The sequence below is a fragment of the Schistocerca nitens genome, chromosome 4 (genome assembly GCF_023898315.1).
Source record: "Schistocerca nitens isolate TAMUIC-IGC-003100 chromosome 4, iqSchNite1.1, whole genome shotgun sequence".
Classification (NCBI taxonomy): Eukaryota; Metazoa; Arthropoda; class Insecta; order Orthoptera; family Acrididae; genus Schistocerca; species Schistocerca nitens.
This window is the reverse complement of record NC_064617.1, coordinates 79,596,776-79,620,032: the sequence shown is the minus strand read 5'-3', so window position 1 is coordinate 79,620,032 and position 23,257 is coordinate 79,596,776. Positions and strand designations below refer to the sequence as shown.

The 23,257-nt window shown below is 37.7% G+C and overlaps 1 protein-coding gene across 3 annotated transcripts in view; it reads left to right on the top strand.

Annotated features, from left to right (window-relative positions):
* LOC126252857 (G protein-coupled receptor kinase 2) overlaps positions 1–23,257 on the top strand; it is a 208,947-nt gene that overhangs the window by 121,843 nt on the left and 63,847 nt on the right. For all 3 annotated transcript variants that reach the window (XR_007545863.1, XM_049953810.1, XM_049953811.1), the window contains 2 exons: positions 9,166–9,356; positions 21,295–21,499. Coding sequence is in view for 2 of the 3 variants with exons in the window: in XM_049953810.1 (XP_049809767.1) it covers positions 9,166–9,356; positions 21,295–21,499 (396 nt within the window). In the remaining variant the exon portion in view is untranslated. The remainder of the gene's footprint in view (positions 1–9,165; positions 9,357–21,294; positions 21,500–23,257) is intronic.

The following is a 23,257-nucleotide window of genomic DNA, read 5'->3' as shown; positions in this document are numbered from 1 at the left end:
AAGAGACTTCTAGAAAATAGGTCTCGAGTCTAAAAATACTTGTAAAAAAAAATACACTATCCGTCAAATTGTCTTCATCATCTTGCCATGGTTATTTTGTTGAGTCCCACTATTATGACCACATCCTAGATGTTAAATTTGTTACACAGAGCTGCCAGTGTAAGTAACATGGCGTGTGCAGATGTGGTAAATGTTTGTGATTAACGTGCTATCAATATGCATTTTCACTTCTTTAATGAATAAAAGAAACTATATTTTGCAGTTGCAAAAGTAGATGTTCAATTGTATTTGTTTCAAAGTTGGTGGGAGCTGTAGTTCTTAAATTGTGCAGTTTAAGCATTGTTCACTTGTGTGTGTGTGTGTGTGTGTGTGTGTGTGTGTGTGCGCGCGCGCGCCATAACTGTGACATGAATTTCAGTGTCACTATTGTGAATAATAATTGAAGCTAAATAAGCTGTTGAAGACAGAGATGAGCGTTGACACCTGCTGGGTATAGGAAGGATGCAGTTGCAAAAGTAGATGTTCAATTGTATTTGTTTCAAAGTTGGTGGGAGCTGTAGTTCTTAAATTGTGCAGTTTAAGCATTGTTCACTTGTGTGTGTGTGTGTGTGTGTGTGTGTGTGTGTGTGTGCGCGCGCGCGCGCGCCATAACTGTGACATGAATTTCAGTGTCACTATTGTGAATAATAATTGAAGCTAAATAAGCTGTTGAAGACAGAGATGAGCGTTGACACCTGCTGGGTATAGGAAGGATGCAGATTCCATCTGCATATGCTAAAAATGCTGCACCAATGGAAACAATGTAATTTATCAGACAGTATCAAAGCTGGAATTCTGCATTTACTAATGAGCCATTTTGTAAAGTAGGTGGATGGTGATGATGCTCGCATTGAGTATTTGTTTAGAGGAGCAATATGAAGACATAATTTTATGTCTTTGACCTTCAAATTCTATTGAGTTTAACATTTGTAGGATTGATGCTAGTATGTAACAACGTGAGCTACTAGACCAGTGCTGAAGATACTTGTAAGATTACATATCCTCAAGTGTATCGCTCAGTATAGCTTAGAAGCTGCGCACGTGTGCTTGTATGAGCAACAAAGTTTGGGGGAACATTGTTTTAGATGCTACCTAGCTTTTCAGCTGTGCACTTGTGTTGTTACAAGTAACAAAGTCTGAGGGAATGTTATTCTGCAAACAGCTTTATTTTCTTGTGCAGAATTGTCTGTAACATGCATTGTTGGAAATGGCAGCTAATCAACTGACACAAAAATCTTCTGTCATGAAGAAGAGTAGGATTAACAAAAAGCTGCACAGTGAGATCTGTTTACAAAATAATGTTTGCATATTCATTCTACTAGCAGTGCATCAATGGATTTCTGTTGGCTACTACCTACAAGGTACATACTTCAACTTGTAGCTGAGGAAATTAGAACAATGTTGTTACAATATCTGCAAATGAAATATAAAGGATGGTTTTACAAATTGTAACTGGAAACCTATAATTACAGAAGAAATACTAGTCTTCTTGGGAATTTTATAACATATGGGTAACATGAAATTCAGCGGATTCCAAGCCTATTGGGAAGATACCCACTCTTCGAAAATAGGGCAATAGTGATGAGTGTGAGTACACAGATATATGATTATCATATGCTCATTACATTGTGCTAAAAATTCAAAAACAGATTTAGATGATTGATTATACAAAGAATGGCCTGTACTAAATTATTTTGATACTGTGTCAAGTGTGTTACTCAGAGACATATGTTAGAATGAACCAGTGATCTTTTGGAGGAGGAGATTGTCTAAATGACAATCTATACAAAACAAAAGAAATATCGCATCGAGATGTACTTGCTAAACAATCTGAATGCTTTTACAAATAAACGTGCTGTGTTCACTGATACTTGACAGTACAGTGGAGAAAGTTGTGCTGAAAAGGTCATTTTCCATTTGTTGGATAACTATTACAATAACTGTGTTGTACCTAAACTTACTATGAACCTGGAATGCACTAGGGTTAAACAGGAGGAACATTACTAAAGAAGCTGTATGCTCAGATGGTGAGAAGAAAATAAAACTGCTCGGTTTTGTAAAGGAAGACGAGAAACTAGATTCACTTCCACCTAATTTCCTGACACACCGGTAAAAAAATGAATGCTAACAAATAATTTCAAAACCAGTGCTAGTTGTCAGATTATAACACAGATGTATCTGGTACAGATAGGCAGATGCTGTCTTGTTATTTATGTGAGCAGATACCCATCCTAAAAAAAGTACTCTTTCATATTATTGAACATGTTACTTTTTACTTCACATTGCCTGTACAACAAATATTCAGGTAGTGATATAATGCTCTTTCAAAGTGCAGATTAAAAATTATAGAGAGACTACTTCCGCAACGGAAATTCCAAGAGTTATGGGAAAGAGAAATCAGAAGAAAGCACATGTTGTGCAAAAGCATGAACCAAGCGATGTGAAAAAGCATGTCATTAGGAAAAAATGTAGAAAGTGCAGTGAACGGGGCAAGTCTTCTGACACAACAAATGTCCAGAAATTGTCTAAACAGTCCTTGTAGAGAAATATACTTTTGGGGCACAGTTTAACACCATAAAACAAATATCACTAAAAAGGTTCTATATATAATGTAATTGGATAGATGAAAAATCTACACACCAAGTGGCGGCAGAACACTCGTATAAAAATGAATATGCAAGCTTTTGGACCCATTGGCTCCTTCTGGCAGAAGAGTTGAAGGGGAAGGAAGAGGGTTGAAGGAAAAGGACTGGTAAGATTTAGGAAATGGGGAGAGTTTGGAAAAATTGACCAGAACGCTGCTGCAGGGGAAACTTACTGGGCGGGGTGAGAAGGAAAAGACAGGCTACACCAGATGACGTTTGAAAACCTTACATTTTTGTCTGTTTTCAAGACTTTCCCAAGCACAATTTTTTTTCCCATCACGGGTTCAGAAGAGGCACTGAGTAGGCAAAACTTTCTTGGCAGAAAAGTGGACAATATGATACCAAAATAATTGTCATGGGAAAAAAATTGTGCTTGGGAAAGTCTTGAAAACAGACAAAAATGTAAGGTTTCCAAACGTCATCTGGTGTAGCCTGTCTTTTCCTTCTCACCCCGCCCAGTAAGTTTCCCCTGCAGCAGGGTTCTGGTCAATTTTTCCAAACTCTCCCCATAATTTTTGTATGAAATTTTTTTGATCTTTTTTGTTACTTCCCTTCATCCCCCCTCCCCGCCACTGCTTCATTCTTACCGCTCCCGCCATCTCTAATACTTCAACCCTCCTCTCTTGACCTTCATGAATCACATCACACATTGCATTCAGTCCTTTCGAAAACATGCTTTTGCAATATCAAAAACAAGGTCCAGCATTCTGTTTCTTGAAGTCTACTTGTCCCTGGGAGTAACCCTAAAAGACCTAACGTTGAAAGTCCCTTTTTCAGGGTAAGCCTACTCTACACCAGCCCATGTTTACAAATCTCATCCGGTGCTGTTCCCAACAATCAGTCTTTCCTTCTAATGCTCTCTGATAAGTCTCTCCAGACCCAGTGTTGTGGCCACTTTTCCAAACTCTCCTAATTTCCTAAATCTCACCAATCCTCATCCTTTACCCCTCTTCCTTCCCCTTGAACCCGAAGGAGGAGCCATTAGGTCCAAAAATGTGCAAATTTCAATACATCTTTATATCTGTGTTCTCCTGCCGCCACTCGGTGAGTGGTTTTTTTACCTATCCAATTACATTACATAATTACTAAAAATACATTGTATGATTATTCCTGAATTCTTTTTGAACTGCTGTGTAATGACACATTACTAAGAGTACAGTTTGTGCTGTACTAGGAATTCTTAATAGTTTGAGAAAGATCTGTTCTTTCACACATAAAAAGTCTGAATTTTTTCCTCAAATTTTTAAAAATTGTTTCAATATTTTCATAGCACAGTGTTTGTTCTTCACCAGAGATGCACATGTATGCCTTCTTCAAACTATATTTTGTTTTGCATTGGCAATTAATCATAGGCTCTGTCAAAGTTGTTTGAAATAATGCTTATGATGTTTATAAGTGTTTGACTACATACAGACTTTATCAGTTATCCCAATGTAACTGATGCTAATGTACATTTTTACATCTAGCACCTTATATGCAGCTGTCAGTATCAACATAAGCAGAGAACATGAATTTCAAGCATCCTTAAAAGCTTCTTCCTCAAGGATTAGTGGCTGCCACTGATGCATGCAGTGAATGTGATAAACCAATTGGTTATATGTGGGACCACAAGACCACAACGAATGTCGTCTTTGTTGTAAGACGTCACCCCCCCCCCCCCTTCCTTGCATACACCCTTCGGCAACTCCAGGAAATAGCACAAAACACGCCAACTTTACATAAATACGGAGGCATGTCAGCACCTCCTTGAGTCCCATCTAGCTCATCTTTCCATGTTGTGCTGTAAATGGCACTGTGGATCATTACCATGCATCTCACAGTGATTTGCAGAGTATAAATGTAGATGCAGAGGCAGATGATCGTAATACAGGGTGTACATAAAGTTTGGGAACACTTTCAATTATTTATTGTACAAGAACTAAACATTGTACTGATATCATACATATGTTATCTTGAAGAGAAACCCTGAAAGTTTTTTCATGTATACAGCCACAGCGTAGTGTGGTAATTTGCCGATAGTCAGCGCTAGTCGCAAACATGGAGAGTTCAGGTGCGGAGCGAGCCTTCTGTGTGTTGGAGTTTGACGAAAACACTTCTCGCACTAATGGGAAATTGAAGAGGCATAATTGTTGAATCTGGGGGTACAAAGCATCCACACAAATGCATTGACTTTGAGTGTGATTTTTGTGTCTTGTCACGTCGAAAACTGTACGGGCCATTCTTCTTCGCCGAGAGCACTGTCACTGGATATTCCTACTTGTTGCAGCAATGGCTGATGCCTCAAATGCAATTGGACTCTCCATTCATCTTTCAGCAGGGTGGGGCTTCACCCCATTTTCATCGTGAAGTTCGTGGGTACCTGAACACGAAGCTGCCGCATCGGTGAATTGGCCATGCTACAGAAGGGGGTCAGCTGTTTCATGAAATCGCCTTCCCTATCACCAGATTTCACTCCGTATTACTTTTTTCTGTGGGGACACATTAAAGATCTAGTGTATGTACCGCCTCCACCATGTGATGTAGCAGAGCTCTAGGAGAGAATATGGGAAGCGACTGCCACAGTCGAGGATCCATGCTGGGACGGGTATGGCAAGAATTCGAGTACCGTATTGACATCTGCCGGCTCACTCATGGTTCACATATCGAATGTTTGTAAAAGACAGAGTTTCTATTCAAAATGCAATATGTATGACATCTGTACAATGTTTAGTTCTTGTGCGATAAATAATTGAAAGTGTTCCCAGACTTAATGTGCACCCTGTAGTATGATTTCACTGGTTGTGTGCTACTTCAAGCAGTGTCTTCCCTTGTGTTTCCTTTCTAGAATAACTTAATTCTGTACCTCCAATTTCTTTTTATCTGAAATGGGACTAAACAGTTGTAATCAGTGTTGTTATTATCATTATTATTAATTTATTATTATTATTATTAGTATTATGTATTTATCTTTATATGTAATTGAATGATAATTTGCCATTCACTCAGTTCTCTCCTATCCTCAACTGTTACTACCTTTTCCAAATAGGTGTTACATTGTTTTTCCTGTCTTCCTTGAAGATTTATACTTATTAAAAGTTATCTGCAAGAGAAAATGAGGTCCACTGTGGATTGCAATAGACATATTTTGTTACAGTTCATATACTTTCCTTATTCCAGCAAGAGATGTTGCTGTATGAAAGGTGATGCTAGGAATTCTGTAGTGAAGAATGTGAAAGCCATTGGTAAGTCCATTGTTGATCAGATGTGTTGTAAGTGTAATTGCACCACATCCAGAATGTAAAAGCAGTTCTCAGTTAACTTTAAAGGTTGAACTGTAATTATGTAGAGATCCAGTGGCTTTTGAAAGTACTTAAAACCTATTGTATTGAGAAAGTTTGCCTAGCCATGCTGCTTCTTATGTCAAATGATGATCTACAAAAATAAATTTTTGCAAGCACACACACATATCAGTCTCAAATCCTGCACTGTTGTCTAAACATACTTCAGTATTACATTTGTTGGAAATCTAGTCTCGCTTTTCTCGTAGTAATATAAAATGATACCACCCAATTTAGAAACTTGTTTGGCAGCTCCTGCCTCTTCACGTATGTCAGTAACAAGTATAATTGTAGATATAATTGCTATTCTTTGTATCTAGAGATGAATATAAAGGAACTACTTACAAATTTTGGAGAAAACTTCTACGTTGCTAGATCATTTGAAAGAAATTATGTAGTGAAGACTGTCATTGTGTGCTACTAACAAACAAAACTAATTTAGTGTTATTTGAAGTGCCTATTATGTTGATATTGATGACGTGTGTAGACTGAATAATGAAAGTTGACACACAATTCAGAGAATACACTGTTTATTATACTGACTATAAACTGCATTTACCTAATTTTCAAAGTTTTTATATAGCTGAAAAAACTAGTGCAGGACTGAAGTACAGTACACAAATAATAATTAAAAGCAAGATGTATGTATATCTGATGACCGTAAATTTAATCCTTGGGGCGGGGAGGGGGGGGGGGGAATTACTCTGAGAAAAAAGAATAAATATTTGTATATGAGGGGTATTAGTTTGAGATAAGAAACTAAAGGCAGGAAAATATTTGCTTCTTTATTATCACTTTAATTTTATAGCAAAAATTAAACTCGTAGGTATTCACCTCAGTGCACAGTTTACAACAGTGCAATATACCTGTTGTCAGTCATACAATGAAGCGTCTGTTAGGATCATACCACTCAGTTTGTCTTCACTTTCTGCTGGGTTTTTACATGATGACCAATTCGTGTAACACTGTAGTAAATAATACATATGCGTGACATCTTGTGATGGTGATGGTCTTGGCTTTGGCGTCATGGCTCCTCATCTAACAATGAAGGTAACTGTTGTTCTGGTGCACATGGACATTAATATTGAGGTGGCATGGGGCGGTATATTGTTAAAATCACATCCTCTTGTTAACAATAGTCCCCAAAAGTATGGAAGCATGTCTTGAATAAACAACAGGTAACATGATCCATTAAAATGGTTTGGTCGCAAATGAATTTGCTCGAGCGGATTTGACTTGTTGATAGAGAATTGTTGCTGGTGATCTGAGACAAGCATTATGTAAGGATTTTCAATGCTCCAAATGTGGCTACTGCATTAATTGAAAACGGCATCAGAGTTGAGAGTTATTATCAACGTGCAATCCAAAATGTAAGAAGTGCGTCGCTTCAGTGCTGTGCTGAATAATCCGTTGACAGGCTTGAAATCTACGTTAAAAATCATTGAACTCCATGGCTTGCACTTATTGTTCGCAATAGGAGTGTCATTGCTGCTCCACCAGTACTTGGCACACTGTGTTCTTTGAGTCATGCGTTTCTGGGGCAAGGTGACAATCTTATTGACAAATCTTCTACCAAACACTCAAACACTGTGTCATCATATTATACTTTCTGAACAATTAATTATGTATCTTGAGACAAGGAATTGAAAATTTGGTTAGCCACATCATGAATAGTGGTGTTCACTATGAAGCTGGATAACTTTTCATTTTCTTGTGCCTTTATCCACATGAGTATGAACGGATTTGGCACAGTTAATTTAATAGGTGGTTGGATGCCCTTTCTATTGCCATCCTGTTACTGGCCCCCCGCCCCTTCCCTCCCAGCTCCCTGGACAGAATATGATGTGTACTGCAACAGTCAGTGTGTAAGTTATTCATGTGAAAGTGAACAAAAGTTTTCTAAATGTTTGCAAAACATGTAACTGAGATGAGACTTGGATTCCTGCCCGGTATTCACCTATCGGGATGTGGAAAAATGCCTAAAAACATATCCAGGCTGGCCGGCACACCTATCCTTGTCGTTAACACAACAAGAGGATTCAGTCTGGGACTGGCTCATTTGCCCGTCCCAGAATTGGCACTTTAACATGCACGGGTGTCCCGGAAGGTTTCATTGTAAAGCTGTATAACAAGTAGTATGGCTATATAATACAGTGTACAGGTTGAGTTGTGTTTTTACATTAACATATACCTTGATGCATCCTACATTCTTGAAAATTCTTCTCTTTGTTATTTACAGAATATGATGAAGTATAAATCAATGAACAGTACCAAAGCAGGTAGTGTTTCGCAATAAGCTATTGGTATATCATACTTAGCAGTTGACAGTTCCTGATTTGTGTAGTATTGGCATTTTAATGAGTGAATGTGGCACTTCTGATTCCTTCTTCCAGTTGTGACATTGCAACTGTTTTTGGATGCAGAGGATGTAGTACCTATCATCTGGGCTTGTTCTAGTGTTTGAGCTTGTTAGTACGAAAAAGCAGGTGATACGTTGTTGATGGAGGCAATGCACTTAAAGTTTTCAAAAATTCCATGATGAAGAATACAGTGAGAAGTGCCTCTTGACATTGTCAACCTTGTAGAACACGTGAGGCAATGCAATATGGAGAACTGTTGCTTTACAGTTGCAGAGCACTGCAGTCATCTCCATCAAGTATTCTAAATTTTATTGCATTAAGTTGAAAAGTACTTCCCTTGATCTCATCACTTGTCATCCTATTTTACAACTGAAGAAATTCCTGACCAGTGGACCATAGATAACAATCACACATTAGTTCAAATCCCAGGTGACATACTTCTGTGACTTGGGTATACTAAAAGTTGAAATACTGAAATATACTGAAAAGTAGCTCAACAATTGCTGTCTCAGTAAACTATTTGAGGTAAGTATGCTTTACTTTTATTGAGGGTCCTAAGGGATGCCTTACTTCATTCATAATTATCATACATTAGATTATTTCACTCACAAGTAGATTACTCGGGAAACTGCTTTGAGTTAAAATTGTAATGACTCGTACATAGTCCTGTTATCATATGAGAGAGAGAGAGAGAGAGAGAGAGAGAGAGAGAGAGAGATCCATTCAGATTTAGCTAAAATAGCTCCTAGTTTGATGTGTCCTAACATCTTTTCTCATATGAAGATTTTTTTTTCCTTTCTACAGTCAAGTGAAGCTGTAGATATTCTGAACAGTGAACTCACTGAGCATTGCAAGGAGAAACTGGCAGCTGGTAATAAGGACCTGTTTTTAGAATGTACAAATGCTGTAAAAACCTTTCTTGCTGGAGACCCATTTCGCCAGTTTGAATGTTCCATGTACTTCCATCGTTACTTGCAGTGGAAGTGGCTGGAAAGGTAAGTTGGAATTCTCTGTGTTTCAGTTAATATAGAATACAATTACAGAATTTGAAAATGTAAGTGAAGAACCTCATTAAAAGTTATCAAAAATATTATTTACCAGGTACAAAAATTGCGGTGTTGATATATTGGATGGTATTTTTAGTGAAGAAGAAGCTGTAGAGAACTGGCAGGGAAAAAGCAAGTCAGTGTACTTACTGAAATGAGACATGTCAGTAACATCACAATTAAAATGAATAATATGCCCAGTGTTAAGCTTTCAGGATAAGGTAGTGTAAAACTGTTAAATTCTGTAGAACACGTGCGTGTGTGTGTGTGTGTGTGTGTGTGTGTGTGTGTGTGTGTGTGTGTGTGATGGTAAAAGGGTGGGGTAATGGAGAAGGGGAAGCAACTGACTATCTAAGTACTGAGGGAATACTGAACATATAACTAAAATTCAAATAGCGCTGAGTATCACAAAACAAAGCTCTTCTGCAGAGCTTGAAAGAATGTGTTAAAATAAGCTGTAATTCATAACAAAAGAATGAATTGTATGGAATGTGTGCTTTAATTCCACCATGAAAAGTATGGCATTGAAGGGGTAGCTGACTTGAAAAGTTAAAGTAAACAGACAAACAAGAATAATCGTAAAATAAATTGTGAGTTTGACACAATACAGCCAGGCTTTAAGAGGTTGGGGTGGGAGTCTTAAAGGTACTCATTCTTCAATGGTGACCGATGAAGAGGTATACTGTCTTGCCTGCCATTTTCAGAGTTAATGGGTTAGTGTAGGAATCACAGGATATGATTTTGCATTATTGTACATGTTCTGGTGCCTACACCCAATAAAGTTCTGTGGAGAAGGTAATAAATGAAGAGAATGGAAAATCACAAGGACGTCAAAGAAAATGGGTGCACTGTTAAAAGTGATTCCTGTAATACACCAGAATCACCATCAGAGTTGATTATGAACCCACGTATCATTGTTTTCATGTATGTAGAGTTGTGTTTGCATGCCTTTGTTGTCATCTCTCATGGTAAGGTCTGTCAAGATTTTAACAGACTGTTGATGCCAGTATAGGAGTTTTCTCAAAGAAGCTTGCTCATTTAGGGTTGTCTACAATGTTTCAGTTGTGATAGGCACAGGAGGTCAGTGTCGTGTAACCAGGCACAGTTTTCGCTGATTGTAGTTGTATTTCCCCATATTCTTGGTGTGAAAGGTTACTCATGCATCTAGAGTTTCTGTAGAGTCATTTGGTGAGTTTCTTGAATTCCCATGCAACACATTGTAATTTGATCTCAGAGTACATGTCTACAGCGTATAGAATATATGTCTACGGTGTATGCATAGCATGGAACAATGCTTATAATTTGTAGAATTTTGTTTTGTGATGCAGATAACATTGGGACTGCATATCTCCAAGTTACAGCTGTGTCTCCCCAAACTGAGCTGAATGTGCCAGGAAGAGAGGGGTCAGTATAAGGTGTATGTTGGAACAGAGGTGAGGTGAAGGGCAACAGAAAGACAATGTTGGGTCAAGGACAAATGAATGTCCAAGACAAAGATTGTAGCAGCAGTTGTAGAAGAGTGAAACTTGATATGTGTGTGTCTGTTAAGCATGGGAATTAATGTTATCTCATGAAATAATTCATTAAGGCCAACATGGTATTTACTGAAGCATTTTCATTTGAGTCATATTAACATGATGCTGCATATCTCCCAAAGATGTGGAAACCACCTTCTGGCATTACATTTTGAATGCCTCTGCAGGAAAGAGAACTACTTCTGTTGATTCAAAATGATTGCCACATAATTGTGATGCAAGGCATGGGAAGTAAAAATGTTTCTCAAGGTATAATGTCAACTCTGTAGAAAGTGCAGCACATGCTCATTCTTCTTTCTGCCTTACACTATTACCATCCATTTGGAAGTCTTGTATGAAATTATACAGTTGGGCAAGAAGTATGACTTACCACTTTGCCTAGGGTTCATAAGGGTGATTTCAACAAAATCTGTGTGAATGCCTGTTGAGAAACAAGGCATTGATTCAAGTTAGGTGGGTGTATTGAAGAAATGCTGCAGACTCCACAAGGTATCTTCATTAGGACAGTGAGAAGATTCGGTTTCACCATAACTGTTCTCAGCAAGTTGTAAAGGAAGTTTTCAGGTCCTTAAACTGGGAAAATGAAGAGGAATGTGTATTGATAGATCATCATCTAAACCACCTGCATTTTGCTGATGACATTGCACTGTTTGTCTTATTTGCTGTCAAACTTAAACGATGTATGTATAAACTAAGTTGAAAAGCAGATTTGAAAATCAGTAGCTGTAAGACTGAAGCTATGCCTGTACCTCACATTACAAAGAAAATTATGCAAATTAACAATTAATTGTTTTTATAGTAGTTGGGAATGAAAGTTGTCTGTAGACCAGAAGAAAAGTAAAAACAGGCTGCAGTGCTTTTAATGAACTAAAGAGGGTTTTCAGAAGCGAGCTTCTAACATGTCTCAACAGGAAACTCTGTAGTAAGAGTGTGTTACTAGTTTTTACTTGTGGCTGTGGGACATGGACTTTAAATGTGGAACAGACCAAGGTGACACTGTTATTAGCACACTGGACTTGTGATTAGCACACTGGACTTGTGATTAGCACACTGGACTTGTGATTAGCACACTGGACTTGCATTTGGGAGGACTATGGTACAAATCCCTGTCCGGCCTTCCAGATTTAATTTCTATGTGGTTTCTTTAGATGACCTAAGACAAATGCTGGAATTGTTCCTATGGAAAGGACATGGCCAATTTCCTTCCCCAATTCAAGTTTGTGCTCATTTCTAGTGACCTCATCACTGACGGGTCATTAAACCATAATCTTCTTTCATTCCTTCCTTCCTTTTGAATGCAAAAACCATTAGAAATCTTAAGGTTTCTCGGTGGACAATAAAAAGATTCATGTCAGAAATTATTGACAGAGATAGTAAAGCAAAAAAAAAAAAAAGCAAACAAACTGGAGTCGAAAACATTATTACAATTGCAATGAAAATGAAACTTAAGTGAACAGGTCCTGCTGTAGTGGTGATGATATTAGCCTGAAGACTATTTGACCATTTGATGCAGCTCTTCACAATATTCTATCTTGTTCAGACCTCTTCACCTCTAAATGACTGTAGCAGCCTGCTTCCATTTGAAACTGCTTACTGTCTTCATGCCTAGGTTTCCCTCTACAATTTTTATTCAAAAACTTCTTTCCATTACCAAATTGACTATTAGTTGATGCATCAGGATGTGTCCTATCAACTGAACCCTTCTCTTTCTCAAGTTGTGATGTAAATTTTTTCTTGTCCCAGTTTGATTCAGTACCACCTCATTAGTTATTCGATCTACCCATTCAGAATTCTTCTTTAGCACCATATTGTAAAAGCTCCTATTTCTTCTTTTCTGAACTGCTTGCTATTACATTTTACTTCCATTCAAGACTACAATCCCAGACAAATACCTTCACAAAAAACTTCCTGGCTCTGAAATTGGTATTCAGTGTTAGAAAATTTCTCTTTTCAGGAATACTTTTCTTGACAATGCCAGTCATCATTGTCATCTACATTGTGACCATCATTAGTTATTTCGTTGTCCAAATAGCAAAAGTCAATTAGGCCTATTTCTTTTAGTGACTCATTTCTTAATCTAAATCCCTCAGCATCCCCAGATTTAATTTGACTTTTAAAAAACTGTATTTAGTTTATAAAAAGCACTGGTGTCTACTCTTTGCTTTTCTTGTGCTCTACTTCGTCACATTTTCCAATTTCCCAAAAAACAAAAACTTATCAACTGATTCTATTCCTTTGTTGTTAATTTGCATAATTTTCTTTTTGATGTGTTGGTTATGTATTACTTCAGTTGTACAGTAACTGACTTTCAAGTCTACTTTTAAACTTGGTTTATCCATTCATTGTTTGTCTCAAGTGCAGACAGACAGACAAACACTGCAATGTCATCAACAAATGAATGTGGTTCAGATTATGTTCCATTAACACACATTCCTCTTCATTTCTCTAGTTGAAGAACTTGAAAACTTCCTCTAGGACTGCTGACAACACTTACGGTGAAATGTAATCTGCTTTCCTGACTGTTCTTTAATCTCTGTATTTCTCACTAACCTGATGAAGAAATCTAATGCAAGCTGTAGTGTTGATATAATTATATTTCTTCAATTCACTCACGTAGCTTGAATCAGTCTCTTGTTTCTCAAGAATCATGCCAATTTTTTTGAAATGAATCAAAATTTATCTAAACACTTATGAATCCCAGACAAAGTGGTAATTCATGTTTGTTGCCCCACTGTATAATTTCATGCATGACTTCCAAATGTTGCCAACTGAGTAAGACAGAAAGAAGAGTGAGCATGTGTTACGCTGTCCATAGAGTTGTTGGTCGTCTTATATTGTCTCTTTCCATGGCATTATCCATTCCATATAACCGTGGATGGTTGATGGACAAAAGATTCTAAGAGGTAAAAGATTACCAAGAAGACAACTTAATGACGGGTGGGCAAATGGTGTTAGAAAACTTGTAGGAGCAAAATTGGTGCATATAGCTGAAGCCCATAACGTATAGAAAAAGTCTAGCAGATCCACCATTGCATGTTGCATGGCTGTTGATGATGTGCAGTATGCTGTTAATTAACAAGAGAAATGTAGAATGTCACTCTCAGTATAAAACAAGGTGAAACTATACCATAAGGGAACTGTCAACATCTGCTTGATTCTTTTAAAAGTTTGCAATCCGAGCAGCATGCTATTATGAGCATTGTTCACATTGTTGCAAATAGTTCAGCCCACTGATATACATATGTCTGCATACTAAAATGATCAGACAGCAGAGCGCGAATTTATCCGTAAGCCAGATTAACTCAGTTTTCTACATACAAAAGTTGTGAATTTATTAATAGGTATGAATTCTCAAAGACAAGAAGTAGCCCCTTTGTAAATCAGGATCAATATTTCCACTTTCTTGATTGAAGACCTAGTCAATACTGGTATGTTTTCTAGCCCTGTTTAACTTCCTTTAAAGTTCAAAACAACATCATCACTGTGGAGTTTGACTATAGGAATCGATGCAGGCAACCCTGGTGGTCTGATTGATTAAGTGAGGTGGCAAAGTGGAAGGACACTAGATTTGTACTCTGGAAGATGGAAGTTCAAATCACTATCTCACGTTCCAGGTTTAACCTGAAATTGGCCACTCCTTTCCCATTCTTGCCCGATTAAGTCTTGCGTTGTAGTAACACGGTTCACGTTTTCCGTCGCACTTCACAGTAGACCGGGAACTGTCTCATAGGCATGCCCGATGTGAACTGACTGGGCACGGCCCGTGCTACCTGAGTTGTTGTTGTTGTTGTTGTTGTGTTGTTGTTCCGCTGGCAGAGGTCGTGGCCGAATTCTCGCGTGCCCTCTGATGGACGGGACTCTACTTGCGGCAACTAACGTCCGTGACGCGCCGTGCCGATGTGCGCCTCCTGCGATCTTTCTGGTGGCTACTGCATGTGTCACATCGTATTACGTTATTGGCGATATGCCAATAAACCTTATTCTTCATTCTTCCTTTGGTGCAGTCATGTTATGTTATGTTCCGTGACGCGCCGTGCCGATGTGCGCCTCCTGCGATCTTTCTGGTGGCTACTGCATGTGTCACATCGTATTACGTTATTGGCGATATGCCAATAAACCTTATTCTTCGTTCTTCCTTTGGTGCAGTCATGTTATACTCCCTTGTGACACTCTCCTAACTGTATAGATTCGAGTCTGTTTCCATGTTTAGTGGAGACATCAAATAGAAAGCATAAGAATTTGTTACCAATGTATGATAGCTATTCTTAATCATTATTTGTTTCTGCAGCAGCGTGAAAAGGAAGTTCACAATATGACTGGTAAGTTTCTGAAGGGCTGCCTGCACACTTACTTCGAAGTGTATGTTGGTAATGTAGGCTGCATCCAATCATAGAAGTTTAAGTTGGCAGGAGTGGCAGCTGATTTTGAGTAAGCAATGTAGTAACTATGAGGTCATCTCTTTTGTTAGTATTGTCAGTGGAGAAGTAACTTTTATTTTCTGTGTAATGATAGCTTGGGGATGATAGTTATCAGAATTGCAGGATCTGTATATTCAGCTTGCTTTCCTCATGGCAAGTGAAGCTATAGCCTTCTAGCCTATCATAGACTGTCTACACAATTCGAGAAATTAGTATTTTATGGCATGTTGCTGTCATTTATTTAAGAGTTTGGTATATAGTACCCTATGCTAGCCTCCTATTGGCTGGCGGCAAGTTGACATGGTGCTGCTTAGTGGCTAATTGGAGAAATGTCAGACTGTAAATCAAAGGTTCAAGGTTCAAACCTCAGTCAGTCCTAAGATTTTTGGCATCATGTATGGCCTCATTCATATCTAGCAACGGATTGTATATCTGAAAAATGTCAAGTTGCACCATTGTGTAGTGTCCATGTTATGTCCATGTTAAAGTGCAAGTCCCTATATAACTGATTGGTAAGTCATTTCAGGGGACAGAGGAAGGCAGTGGTACACCGGCAACATAAAACTGTGGCTAGGGAAGCACTTTGGTTTGTGAAACCTTTGGATTCAGGACTGTTTTACACTTGTAATTTGCTTTCTCCAACATTTTTGTTCTAGACTGTATACAGTTTGTATTAAAAATAATGAATCATATTTTTTCTGATCTACAGTACACTTGCCCCAAGTGGATTTGGAAGATGGGGAAGTCTCTTTCAAAATTCGCCTAGCATCATTCGCTTACAAGCTACTGTGTGATTTTACTATTATTTATTTTACCCATGTATAGGCTCTTCATTTAGGTTCTGTTGAACCGTGTTGCACTATCAAATTGTCTGCAGGACTCAGAAAATAGATTATGGAGGCATTAACCATGACCCAAGAAGTGTTCGAAAGTGAAATCCTATCAACTGCTGTTGTGTTCAGGTGACACAAGTGCATCAAAGACAGCTGAGAGAGAATGAACAGGTCAGAGGCCAAAGATATGTTCATTGTCTTCTTTGACAACAAGGGTGTTGTCCATCATAAATTTGTAACTGAGGGACAGGCCGTCCAGATGCTTTATTCATGGAAATGCTGAAAACATGGAAGAGAAGGGAAGGTAAAGGAAAACCATATTTATGCCTAATATTGTTGCTATTTGGAAGCTGCATAATTTCACTGCACCAAGCAACACTTTCTTCCTGGTCAATAACTACCACGTCTGGAACAACACTGCAGTAATTCCCCAGACCTCCCTGCAATCCTGTTGTAGCCCTAGCAGATTTTTACTGTGTTCCCATGTGAAGACAGCCCGCTAGGACAGCACAGTGGACACACGCAAGGTCAAAGCAACACTCAGAAAAAGAATTAAAAAGATACCTTCCAAAGGTGGAAAAAACTTGTGACATAAGTGTGCCAAGACCCAAGAGTACTGTTTTGAAGAGTTTTAATTGTTTGTACATGTTGTCTCTTGTTGTAAGCCTCTCTTCCACAGTCACAGCTATACAAGTAACATAGGGTGTGAACCATCTTTTGTGAAGAGCAAAGTCATTAATTCAAAAATTGTAGCCTATGAGTGAAATTACAACATTATGCACTAAAAAACACAAACTGAAATGTAAATTGTATGAAACACACTTGCACTTAGCTGACACCACAAACAACAGTGCTCTTTTCTCCTATGCAATACACCAAGTTGAAGAACACACCTGTAACACCAAGGAACATGTAAAATAAAGACAAAAAAGCAAGTGAAAACACAGATTGACAGATACACTAAAACACTCAAACACAAACACAAAAGTAAATGAACATTAATATGAAATTTGATCATAGAATCTAAGAACACACTACTATCTCAAGAGCAGAGGAAGGGTACGACCACCAAGAACGTAGGTCCAGGAAGAATTCATAGATACAAGACATGAGCATAATAAAATGAGAGCTGGCAACCGTATCTGAAACTCTGAAAACAATTAGAGAGAAAATGCACAGATAAAACAAATGATAACCAAGGTTGACAAGTGGAAGTAAACAAGAGTACAGTAACAAAACACAAGAAATATTAATTAGAATAAAATCATAAACCTCAAGCTTGACCCAACAATCAGGTTACGCCCATAAATGAAAAATGTACTGAAGTCTATTTTACACACACTTGATGACAATCAAAAAGCTTGTAAGGCATCCATTCACCATAATGCTCCATAGCTCTGGAACCAACTAAAAATTCAGAAAGAAAACACACCCTTGAGACCAGTCGTAAAGTACAGAATGGCACCTACATGCACCCTCACCAGACGTTTGTTAAAGACACCCACACAACAGTACAAAACAGAAGGATAGAACAGTTAAAAACACAGAAGAACTAATAATCCACATAAAAGACATATGTATTCCAGATACAACTATGTTGATATCATTTGATGATGTAGAAACCATTTACTCTACAATCCCAGTAAAGAAAACAATTAGATAATAGAACAAGACCTAGATATTTAAATCGGCTACCACTGGAACACATCTCATTGTTAGAGATAAGCACACTCCTACACCTTACTACTGACTGAACCGACTTTGAATTCAATAAATAATTCAGTTAAAAGAGGAAGGATTGCCAATGGGATCCCCTATTTCAGGTAACTTAGCAAATATCTTCATGAGCAATATAGAGGAAAGAATATTTCAGAAAATAGTAATTGGAAAATGTTGTGTTGGCACAAGAGCTAACACCGTGTTACTAGTGGAGGCCGAAATGCACGTGTTTTAGCTCACGCAGGCTGGCGTGAGGAGGGAAGAACTATACTGACGTGAGGTCTGGAACATGACTTAACTTTAATCCATTAATGATGAACGTCGCTCTTGACGGTACATGATTCACAGTATTATCTGTTCAGATTATAGTAACTGAATATGACGCCTTGCTAGGTCGTAGCAAATGACGTAGCTGAAGGCTATGCTAAACCGTCGTCTCTGCAAATGAGAATGTATGTAGACAGTGAACCATCGCTAGCAAAGTCGGCTGTACAACTGGGGCGAGTGCTAGGGAGTGTCTCTAGACTAGACCTGCCGTGTGGCGGCGCTCGGTCTGCAGTCACTGATAGTGGCGACACGGGGGTCCGACATATACTAACGGACTGCGGCCGATTTAAAGGCTACCACCTAGCAAGTGTGGTGTCTGGTGGTGACACCACAGAAAATACAATCTACTATACGTGTGGAACTTTGTGGATGACATCCTCTGCTTGGTAGAGGAACCAGAAGTGAAGATAGAACAACTATGCACATCGATAAACACACTTCACAAAAACATAAAGTTCACTTTAGAGAAAGAACATACAGGACAAATGAACTTCCTAGATAACCATCGCAACAGACAAAATACTATACCAATCATCAAACCACTTACAGTCTCAAAAACAAGCAGCTATCAGATATATGCTACACTGATAAAACACAGTATCACTAGATCAACACAACTACAGTAAAGACTTAGTAATAATATCTCGGATAGCAAAAACCGTTAATACGAAGAATCTTTGGTTACAAAACTGAATAAGATAAAACAGAAACACACAGAAATTAAAAAAAAAAAGCTACAGAAGTGAAACAAAACACCACACAAATGCACACTCTACAGACATACAAATCACAGCACCACTAATACACATTGAGGCCACAATATCAAAGCTGATCAGATGAATTGAAATCCTCTCAATTATGGAAACAAAATGACACACAGAATTGGTAACATCTTCAAGAAACAACGAGTAAAAGTAGCCTACCAAAGTTATATCTCCATACAAAAATATTTCCACGAGGAGTTTTACAGCTGCGATGCTCTGTACTTACAGAATACCAGCAGAATATTTGTAATAATGTATAAAGAGTGTAGAGCATGGAAATACCTGTTGCCCCATAGAACAGCTCCAACATGTAAGTCACCACCCCACCACAATAGAAACAGACATAAAAATAATCAAACACAGTAAAAAAAACATTTCCTAACACAACAAAAAACTTCATAATTTAAAATGCAGTCACAAAAAAGAAATACATAATAAATAACCAAACAAACATTAGCAACCAGACATTATTTAAACAAATAAAACCTGTAGTAGATAAACAACAATCTGTCTAGCTACCACAAAAACAATATTGTATACACCAGGCAACATAACCACTCTTGATCACTTACCACAGTACCATTACAAAGTAGCTTTAACAAAGTAATAGTTTGCATAATCAATGAAGTTAAGACATGTCATTTCCATTGAGCATGTGCATGCCCCCACTCCCTAGCCCCCATCCCCACACAGACGCACATGCACAAAGAGGAAGAGGGACAGAGTGGGAATAGCAGATGTTTCCGCAACCACAAAAACAAAACAAAAGATGATCACATTATGCATATCAATACAAAGTACTTGAGGTGTAAGTGGGTGTACACCAGTGTGCGATTTGTGCTTTTACCAGTGGGGGGGATGTCTTAGGGGGTTAGTATAATTATATATGTTACTTGCTTGGACCGTGGCATTACCCACGGTTAAACAGATATTTATAAATAGATGTTAATGCCGAAACTCACTATTCACTCGTATGCACTATCAGAAAAGCCATCCCTTGTTATATATTTAAAAGTACATTATAGGTAAAGCTTATTTACAAAATCATCTACGTACAGGTATACGAGGGATATTCAAAAAGTAAAGGCACATTTGTGAGAGATGTACTTATTCTGATTATAGAAAACTGAAACATGCGTTATTTTTCTACATAACCTCCCTGTACTTCAATGCAGTTTTCCCGACGTTGTACGAGTTTTTTTATTTCATCAGAAAATACGTTTATCGGTTGCATCTGTAACCAATTTTGCACCGCAGAAATGACGTCTTCATCACTTTCAAATCTTCTTCCCTGTAGTGCTTCCGTTAAGGGTCCAAACATGTAAAAATCGCTTTGAGCCAGGTCTGGACTGTATAGTGGATGTTCCAGCACCTCGAATCTCAACTCCTTTATTGCGTCGGCTGTCCGTTTGGCAGAATGTGGGCGAGCGTTATCTTGCTGCAGGATGACACCTCTTCACAGTTTTCCACAATGTTTGGATCTGATTGCAGGTTTTAGTTTCGTATGGAATACATCACATCCACCATACAATACAGACCCGGCTCTAAAGCCTCGTTTACGCTGGGGCGACGTCTTGCAACATTGTGGCATGCTATGGAAATGTGGCATGCGTCGTCTTTTCATTTAGTTCTAAATGTTTGGAAATGCTTAACTACTGCATAACACTTTTTCAAAATTAATAAGCAAACATATTAACAGTATTAATAGTAAGACTATTAAAACTTTCAGTGTTCGGCTCGACAAATTTAAATTATATGTAAAGTTTTACTCCAGTGCGTGAGAAATAAACATCCCAGGTTGGGATGTATAAACTAAAACCAGAGGAGGGGATGGTCTGATGCAGAGGGGGAGAAATCCCCCCCTGCAAATTGCACACTGGTGTACACAACGTGAAAATATCGGTAAAGTACAGTGGTCTGAAGTCAAAAATTTATATATAAGAATCTGAAGAAAGAACTAGGAAAAAAAAACCATGAGTAATAATAGTGATGTACCACTGCTTAATATTAATTTAAAACATGAGTACTGTTTACGATGTTGGCAAACAGGTTTGTAAGAAAAACAGTATTATTACAGTGACCACTGAAGATGGCTTAAAATGAAGAGAAATGAACATGGCTTAAATAAGCATTTTATTACAGTTGCGAAAAATAGTATATAAACCATATTACTCGTTGATTGCTTTCAGTGATATCTTCAGTGCATTTTTCCCAATTTGGGACCCATTACTTTATATACAAACACTGTACATAAATTTTAATCTCCGTCTTAATTTTTTTTTATTTTTCAGCCAGCCAATCACATATAAAACATTCAGAATGTACAGAGTTTTAGGAAAAGGCGGTTTTGGTGAAGTGTGTGCTTGCCAGGTGAGAGCAACAGGAAAAATGTATGCCTGTAAGAAATTAGAGAAAAAACGAATTAAAAAAAGAAAAGGAGAAGCCATGGTTTTAACTGAAAAACAAATACTCCAGAAAATAAATTCAAAGTTTGTGGTAAGTGACCGCTGTTTAACTTGCATATTACTTGTTCATTTTGTAAAGGAAATAGCCACATCATACATTCATTTTGTATATACTGTATTGAAAGTTATTATATGTTTCTCAGAATGCTAAGAAATGTTCTAATATAATAGTGTAGCCCAGCTAAAATTGTTTCAAAATAATGTCTCTGTGAATTATATGATTTAAAAATTATCTTATCATTAAAAGGCTATTAAGATTTACAGAATTTTATTTAAAGAGTGCTATGGTGGTTCATTGTTGTTATAGACTACAAGTGGCAATTTTGTCATCCTAATTTCGTACAAAAGATCATGGACAGTGGCAAACAATTGCACAGCTATTGTTAGCAGCTGCAAATAGCCGTACTTATTTGTTGTTTTCCAAAAACTCAAGATGAAACAAACTCTTAAATAGCTTTAAGTGAAATCCAAATTATTTCTCACCTCTACTATCTCCAACTCACCGTTTTTTTCTAGTTGGATATTTGTGCGTTAACCCACTGATAATCATCCTTTTGTATACCAGCTGGGATTCTTCAGTAAAGAAATTATGCACATGTTCTATGTAGAATGTGTACTGCTACCTGCTATTGTATGCAACTTAAATTTAATTTCATCATGAGTCACTGAATACAATTTCCAATTAGAATACTTCTTTTTAAAAAGTATTCACATCAGTGATATTACGTCATGGGATCGTTTCATGTCAGTTTAGTGTTTTTATTAAGCTCTTTCCGTGATATGTAGTTATCATTACATGATCCAGTGACAGTCTGTTTTTGAAATGAATGTAGAGTATTTGTGAGTTGCTTCTGATAATTCTCATCTTTTTGCATCCTGCCGCTGTCTTGTTTAAAACTACAGCTTTAATAATAACTCTACAACATATCTGCCAGCACCTGGAACCTAATCAGTTTCATGATTTTACCACCTCCTGCCCCCTGCCCCTCCTCCCCTCTCTCTGTAATACACTCCTCTCACTGACTTGTGTGGTATTACTGCTAGCATATTTCTGTAGTTTTACAATCTTTCATTGGTCCGCTGTGACGTTGTGTGTTATTTGTATGATTTTTAATACTTCTTTTGTGTGTTTCGAATCAGTGACACAATGTCTGAGAAGGTTATGTTTGTGATTTGACCATTGGCCGACATGTGCTGGCATATAAACATCTGAGTGTTAAGGGGCTCCGGAAAGGCTCAAAATCATGAAAAGTTCAATTTTTACTTTTTTGCGTTTTCTGAATCTGCAGACTATTACCTTTTAATAGATATATAATTTATTCCATTCCGAAGACTACAACTATTTTAAAATTTTTTTTGAAATGTGTTCTACATGGGCGTGACCCACTGTGGCGCTGTTAAACTGCTGTCAAATGGTGTTATTATTAACGTCTGTGTTAATCAGGTACATTTTAGTGATGTGAGATAAAGTATGTGTTGTGGCTAACCTGTGATGGTTCAATATATATCGCTGGTGTGATTGTCGATTGTTTCATGTTTATTTACTCTGTCGTTATCTCGAAAATATTCGTAATTAATTCTGTTTCTTGAGTCTCTGTTTTGTTGAAGTATAATAATGAGTAAAAGTAAAGTTATTAGAAATCCTCTGAAGGCTTTTAAGAAAAGGAGAAATGTTGGAAATCCAAAGGTATGTGTTATTACTGTAAACAATAAAGACGATAACCAAGTGAGTGAACCTAACCTCTCAAGTACATCTGCCCATAGCAGTCAAAGTGGGAAAGAAAATACT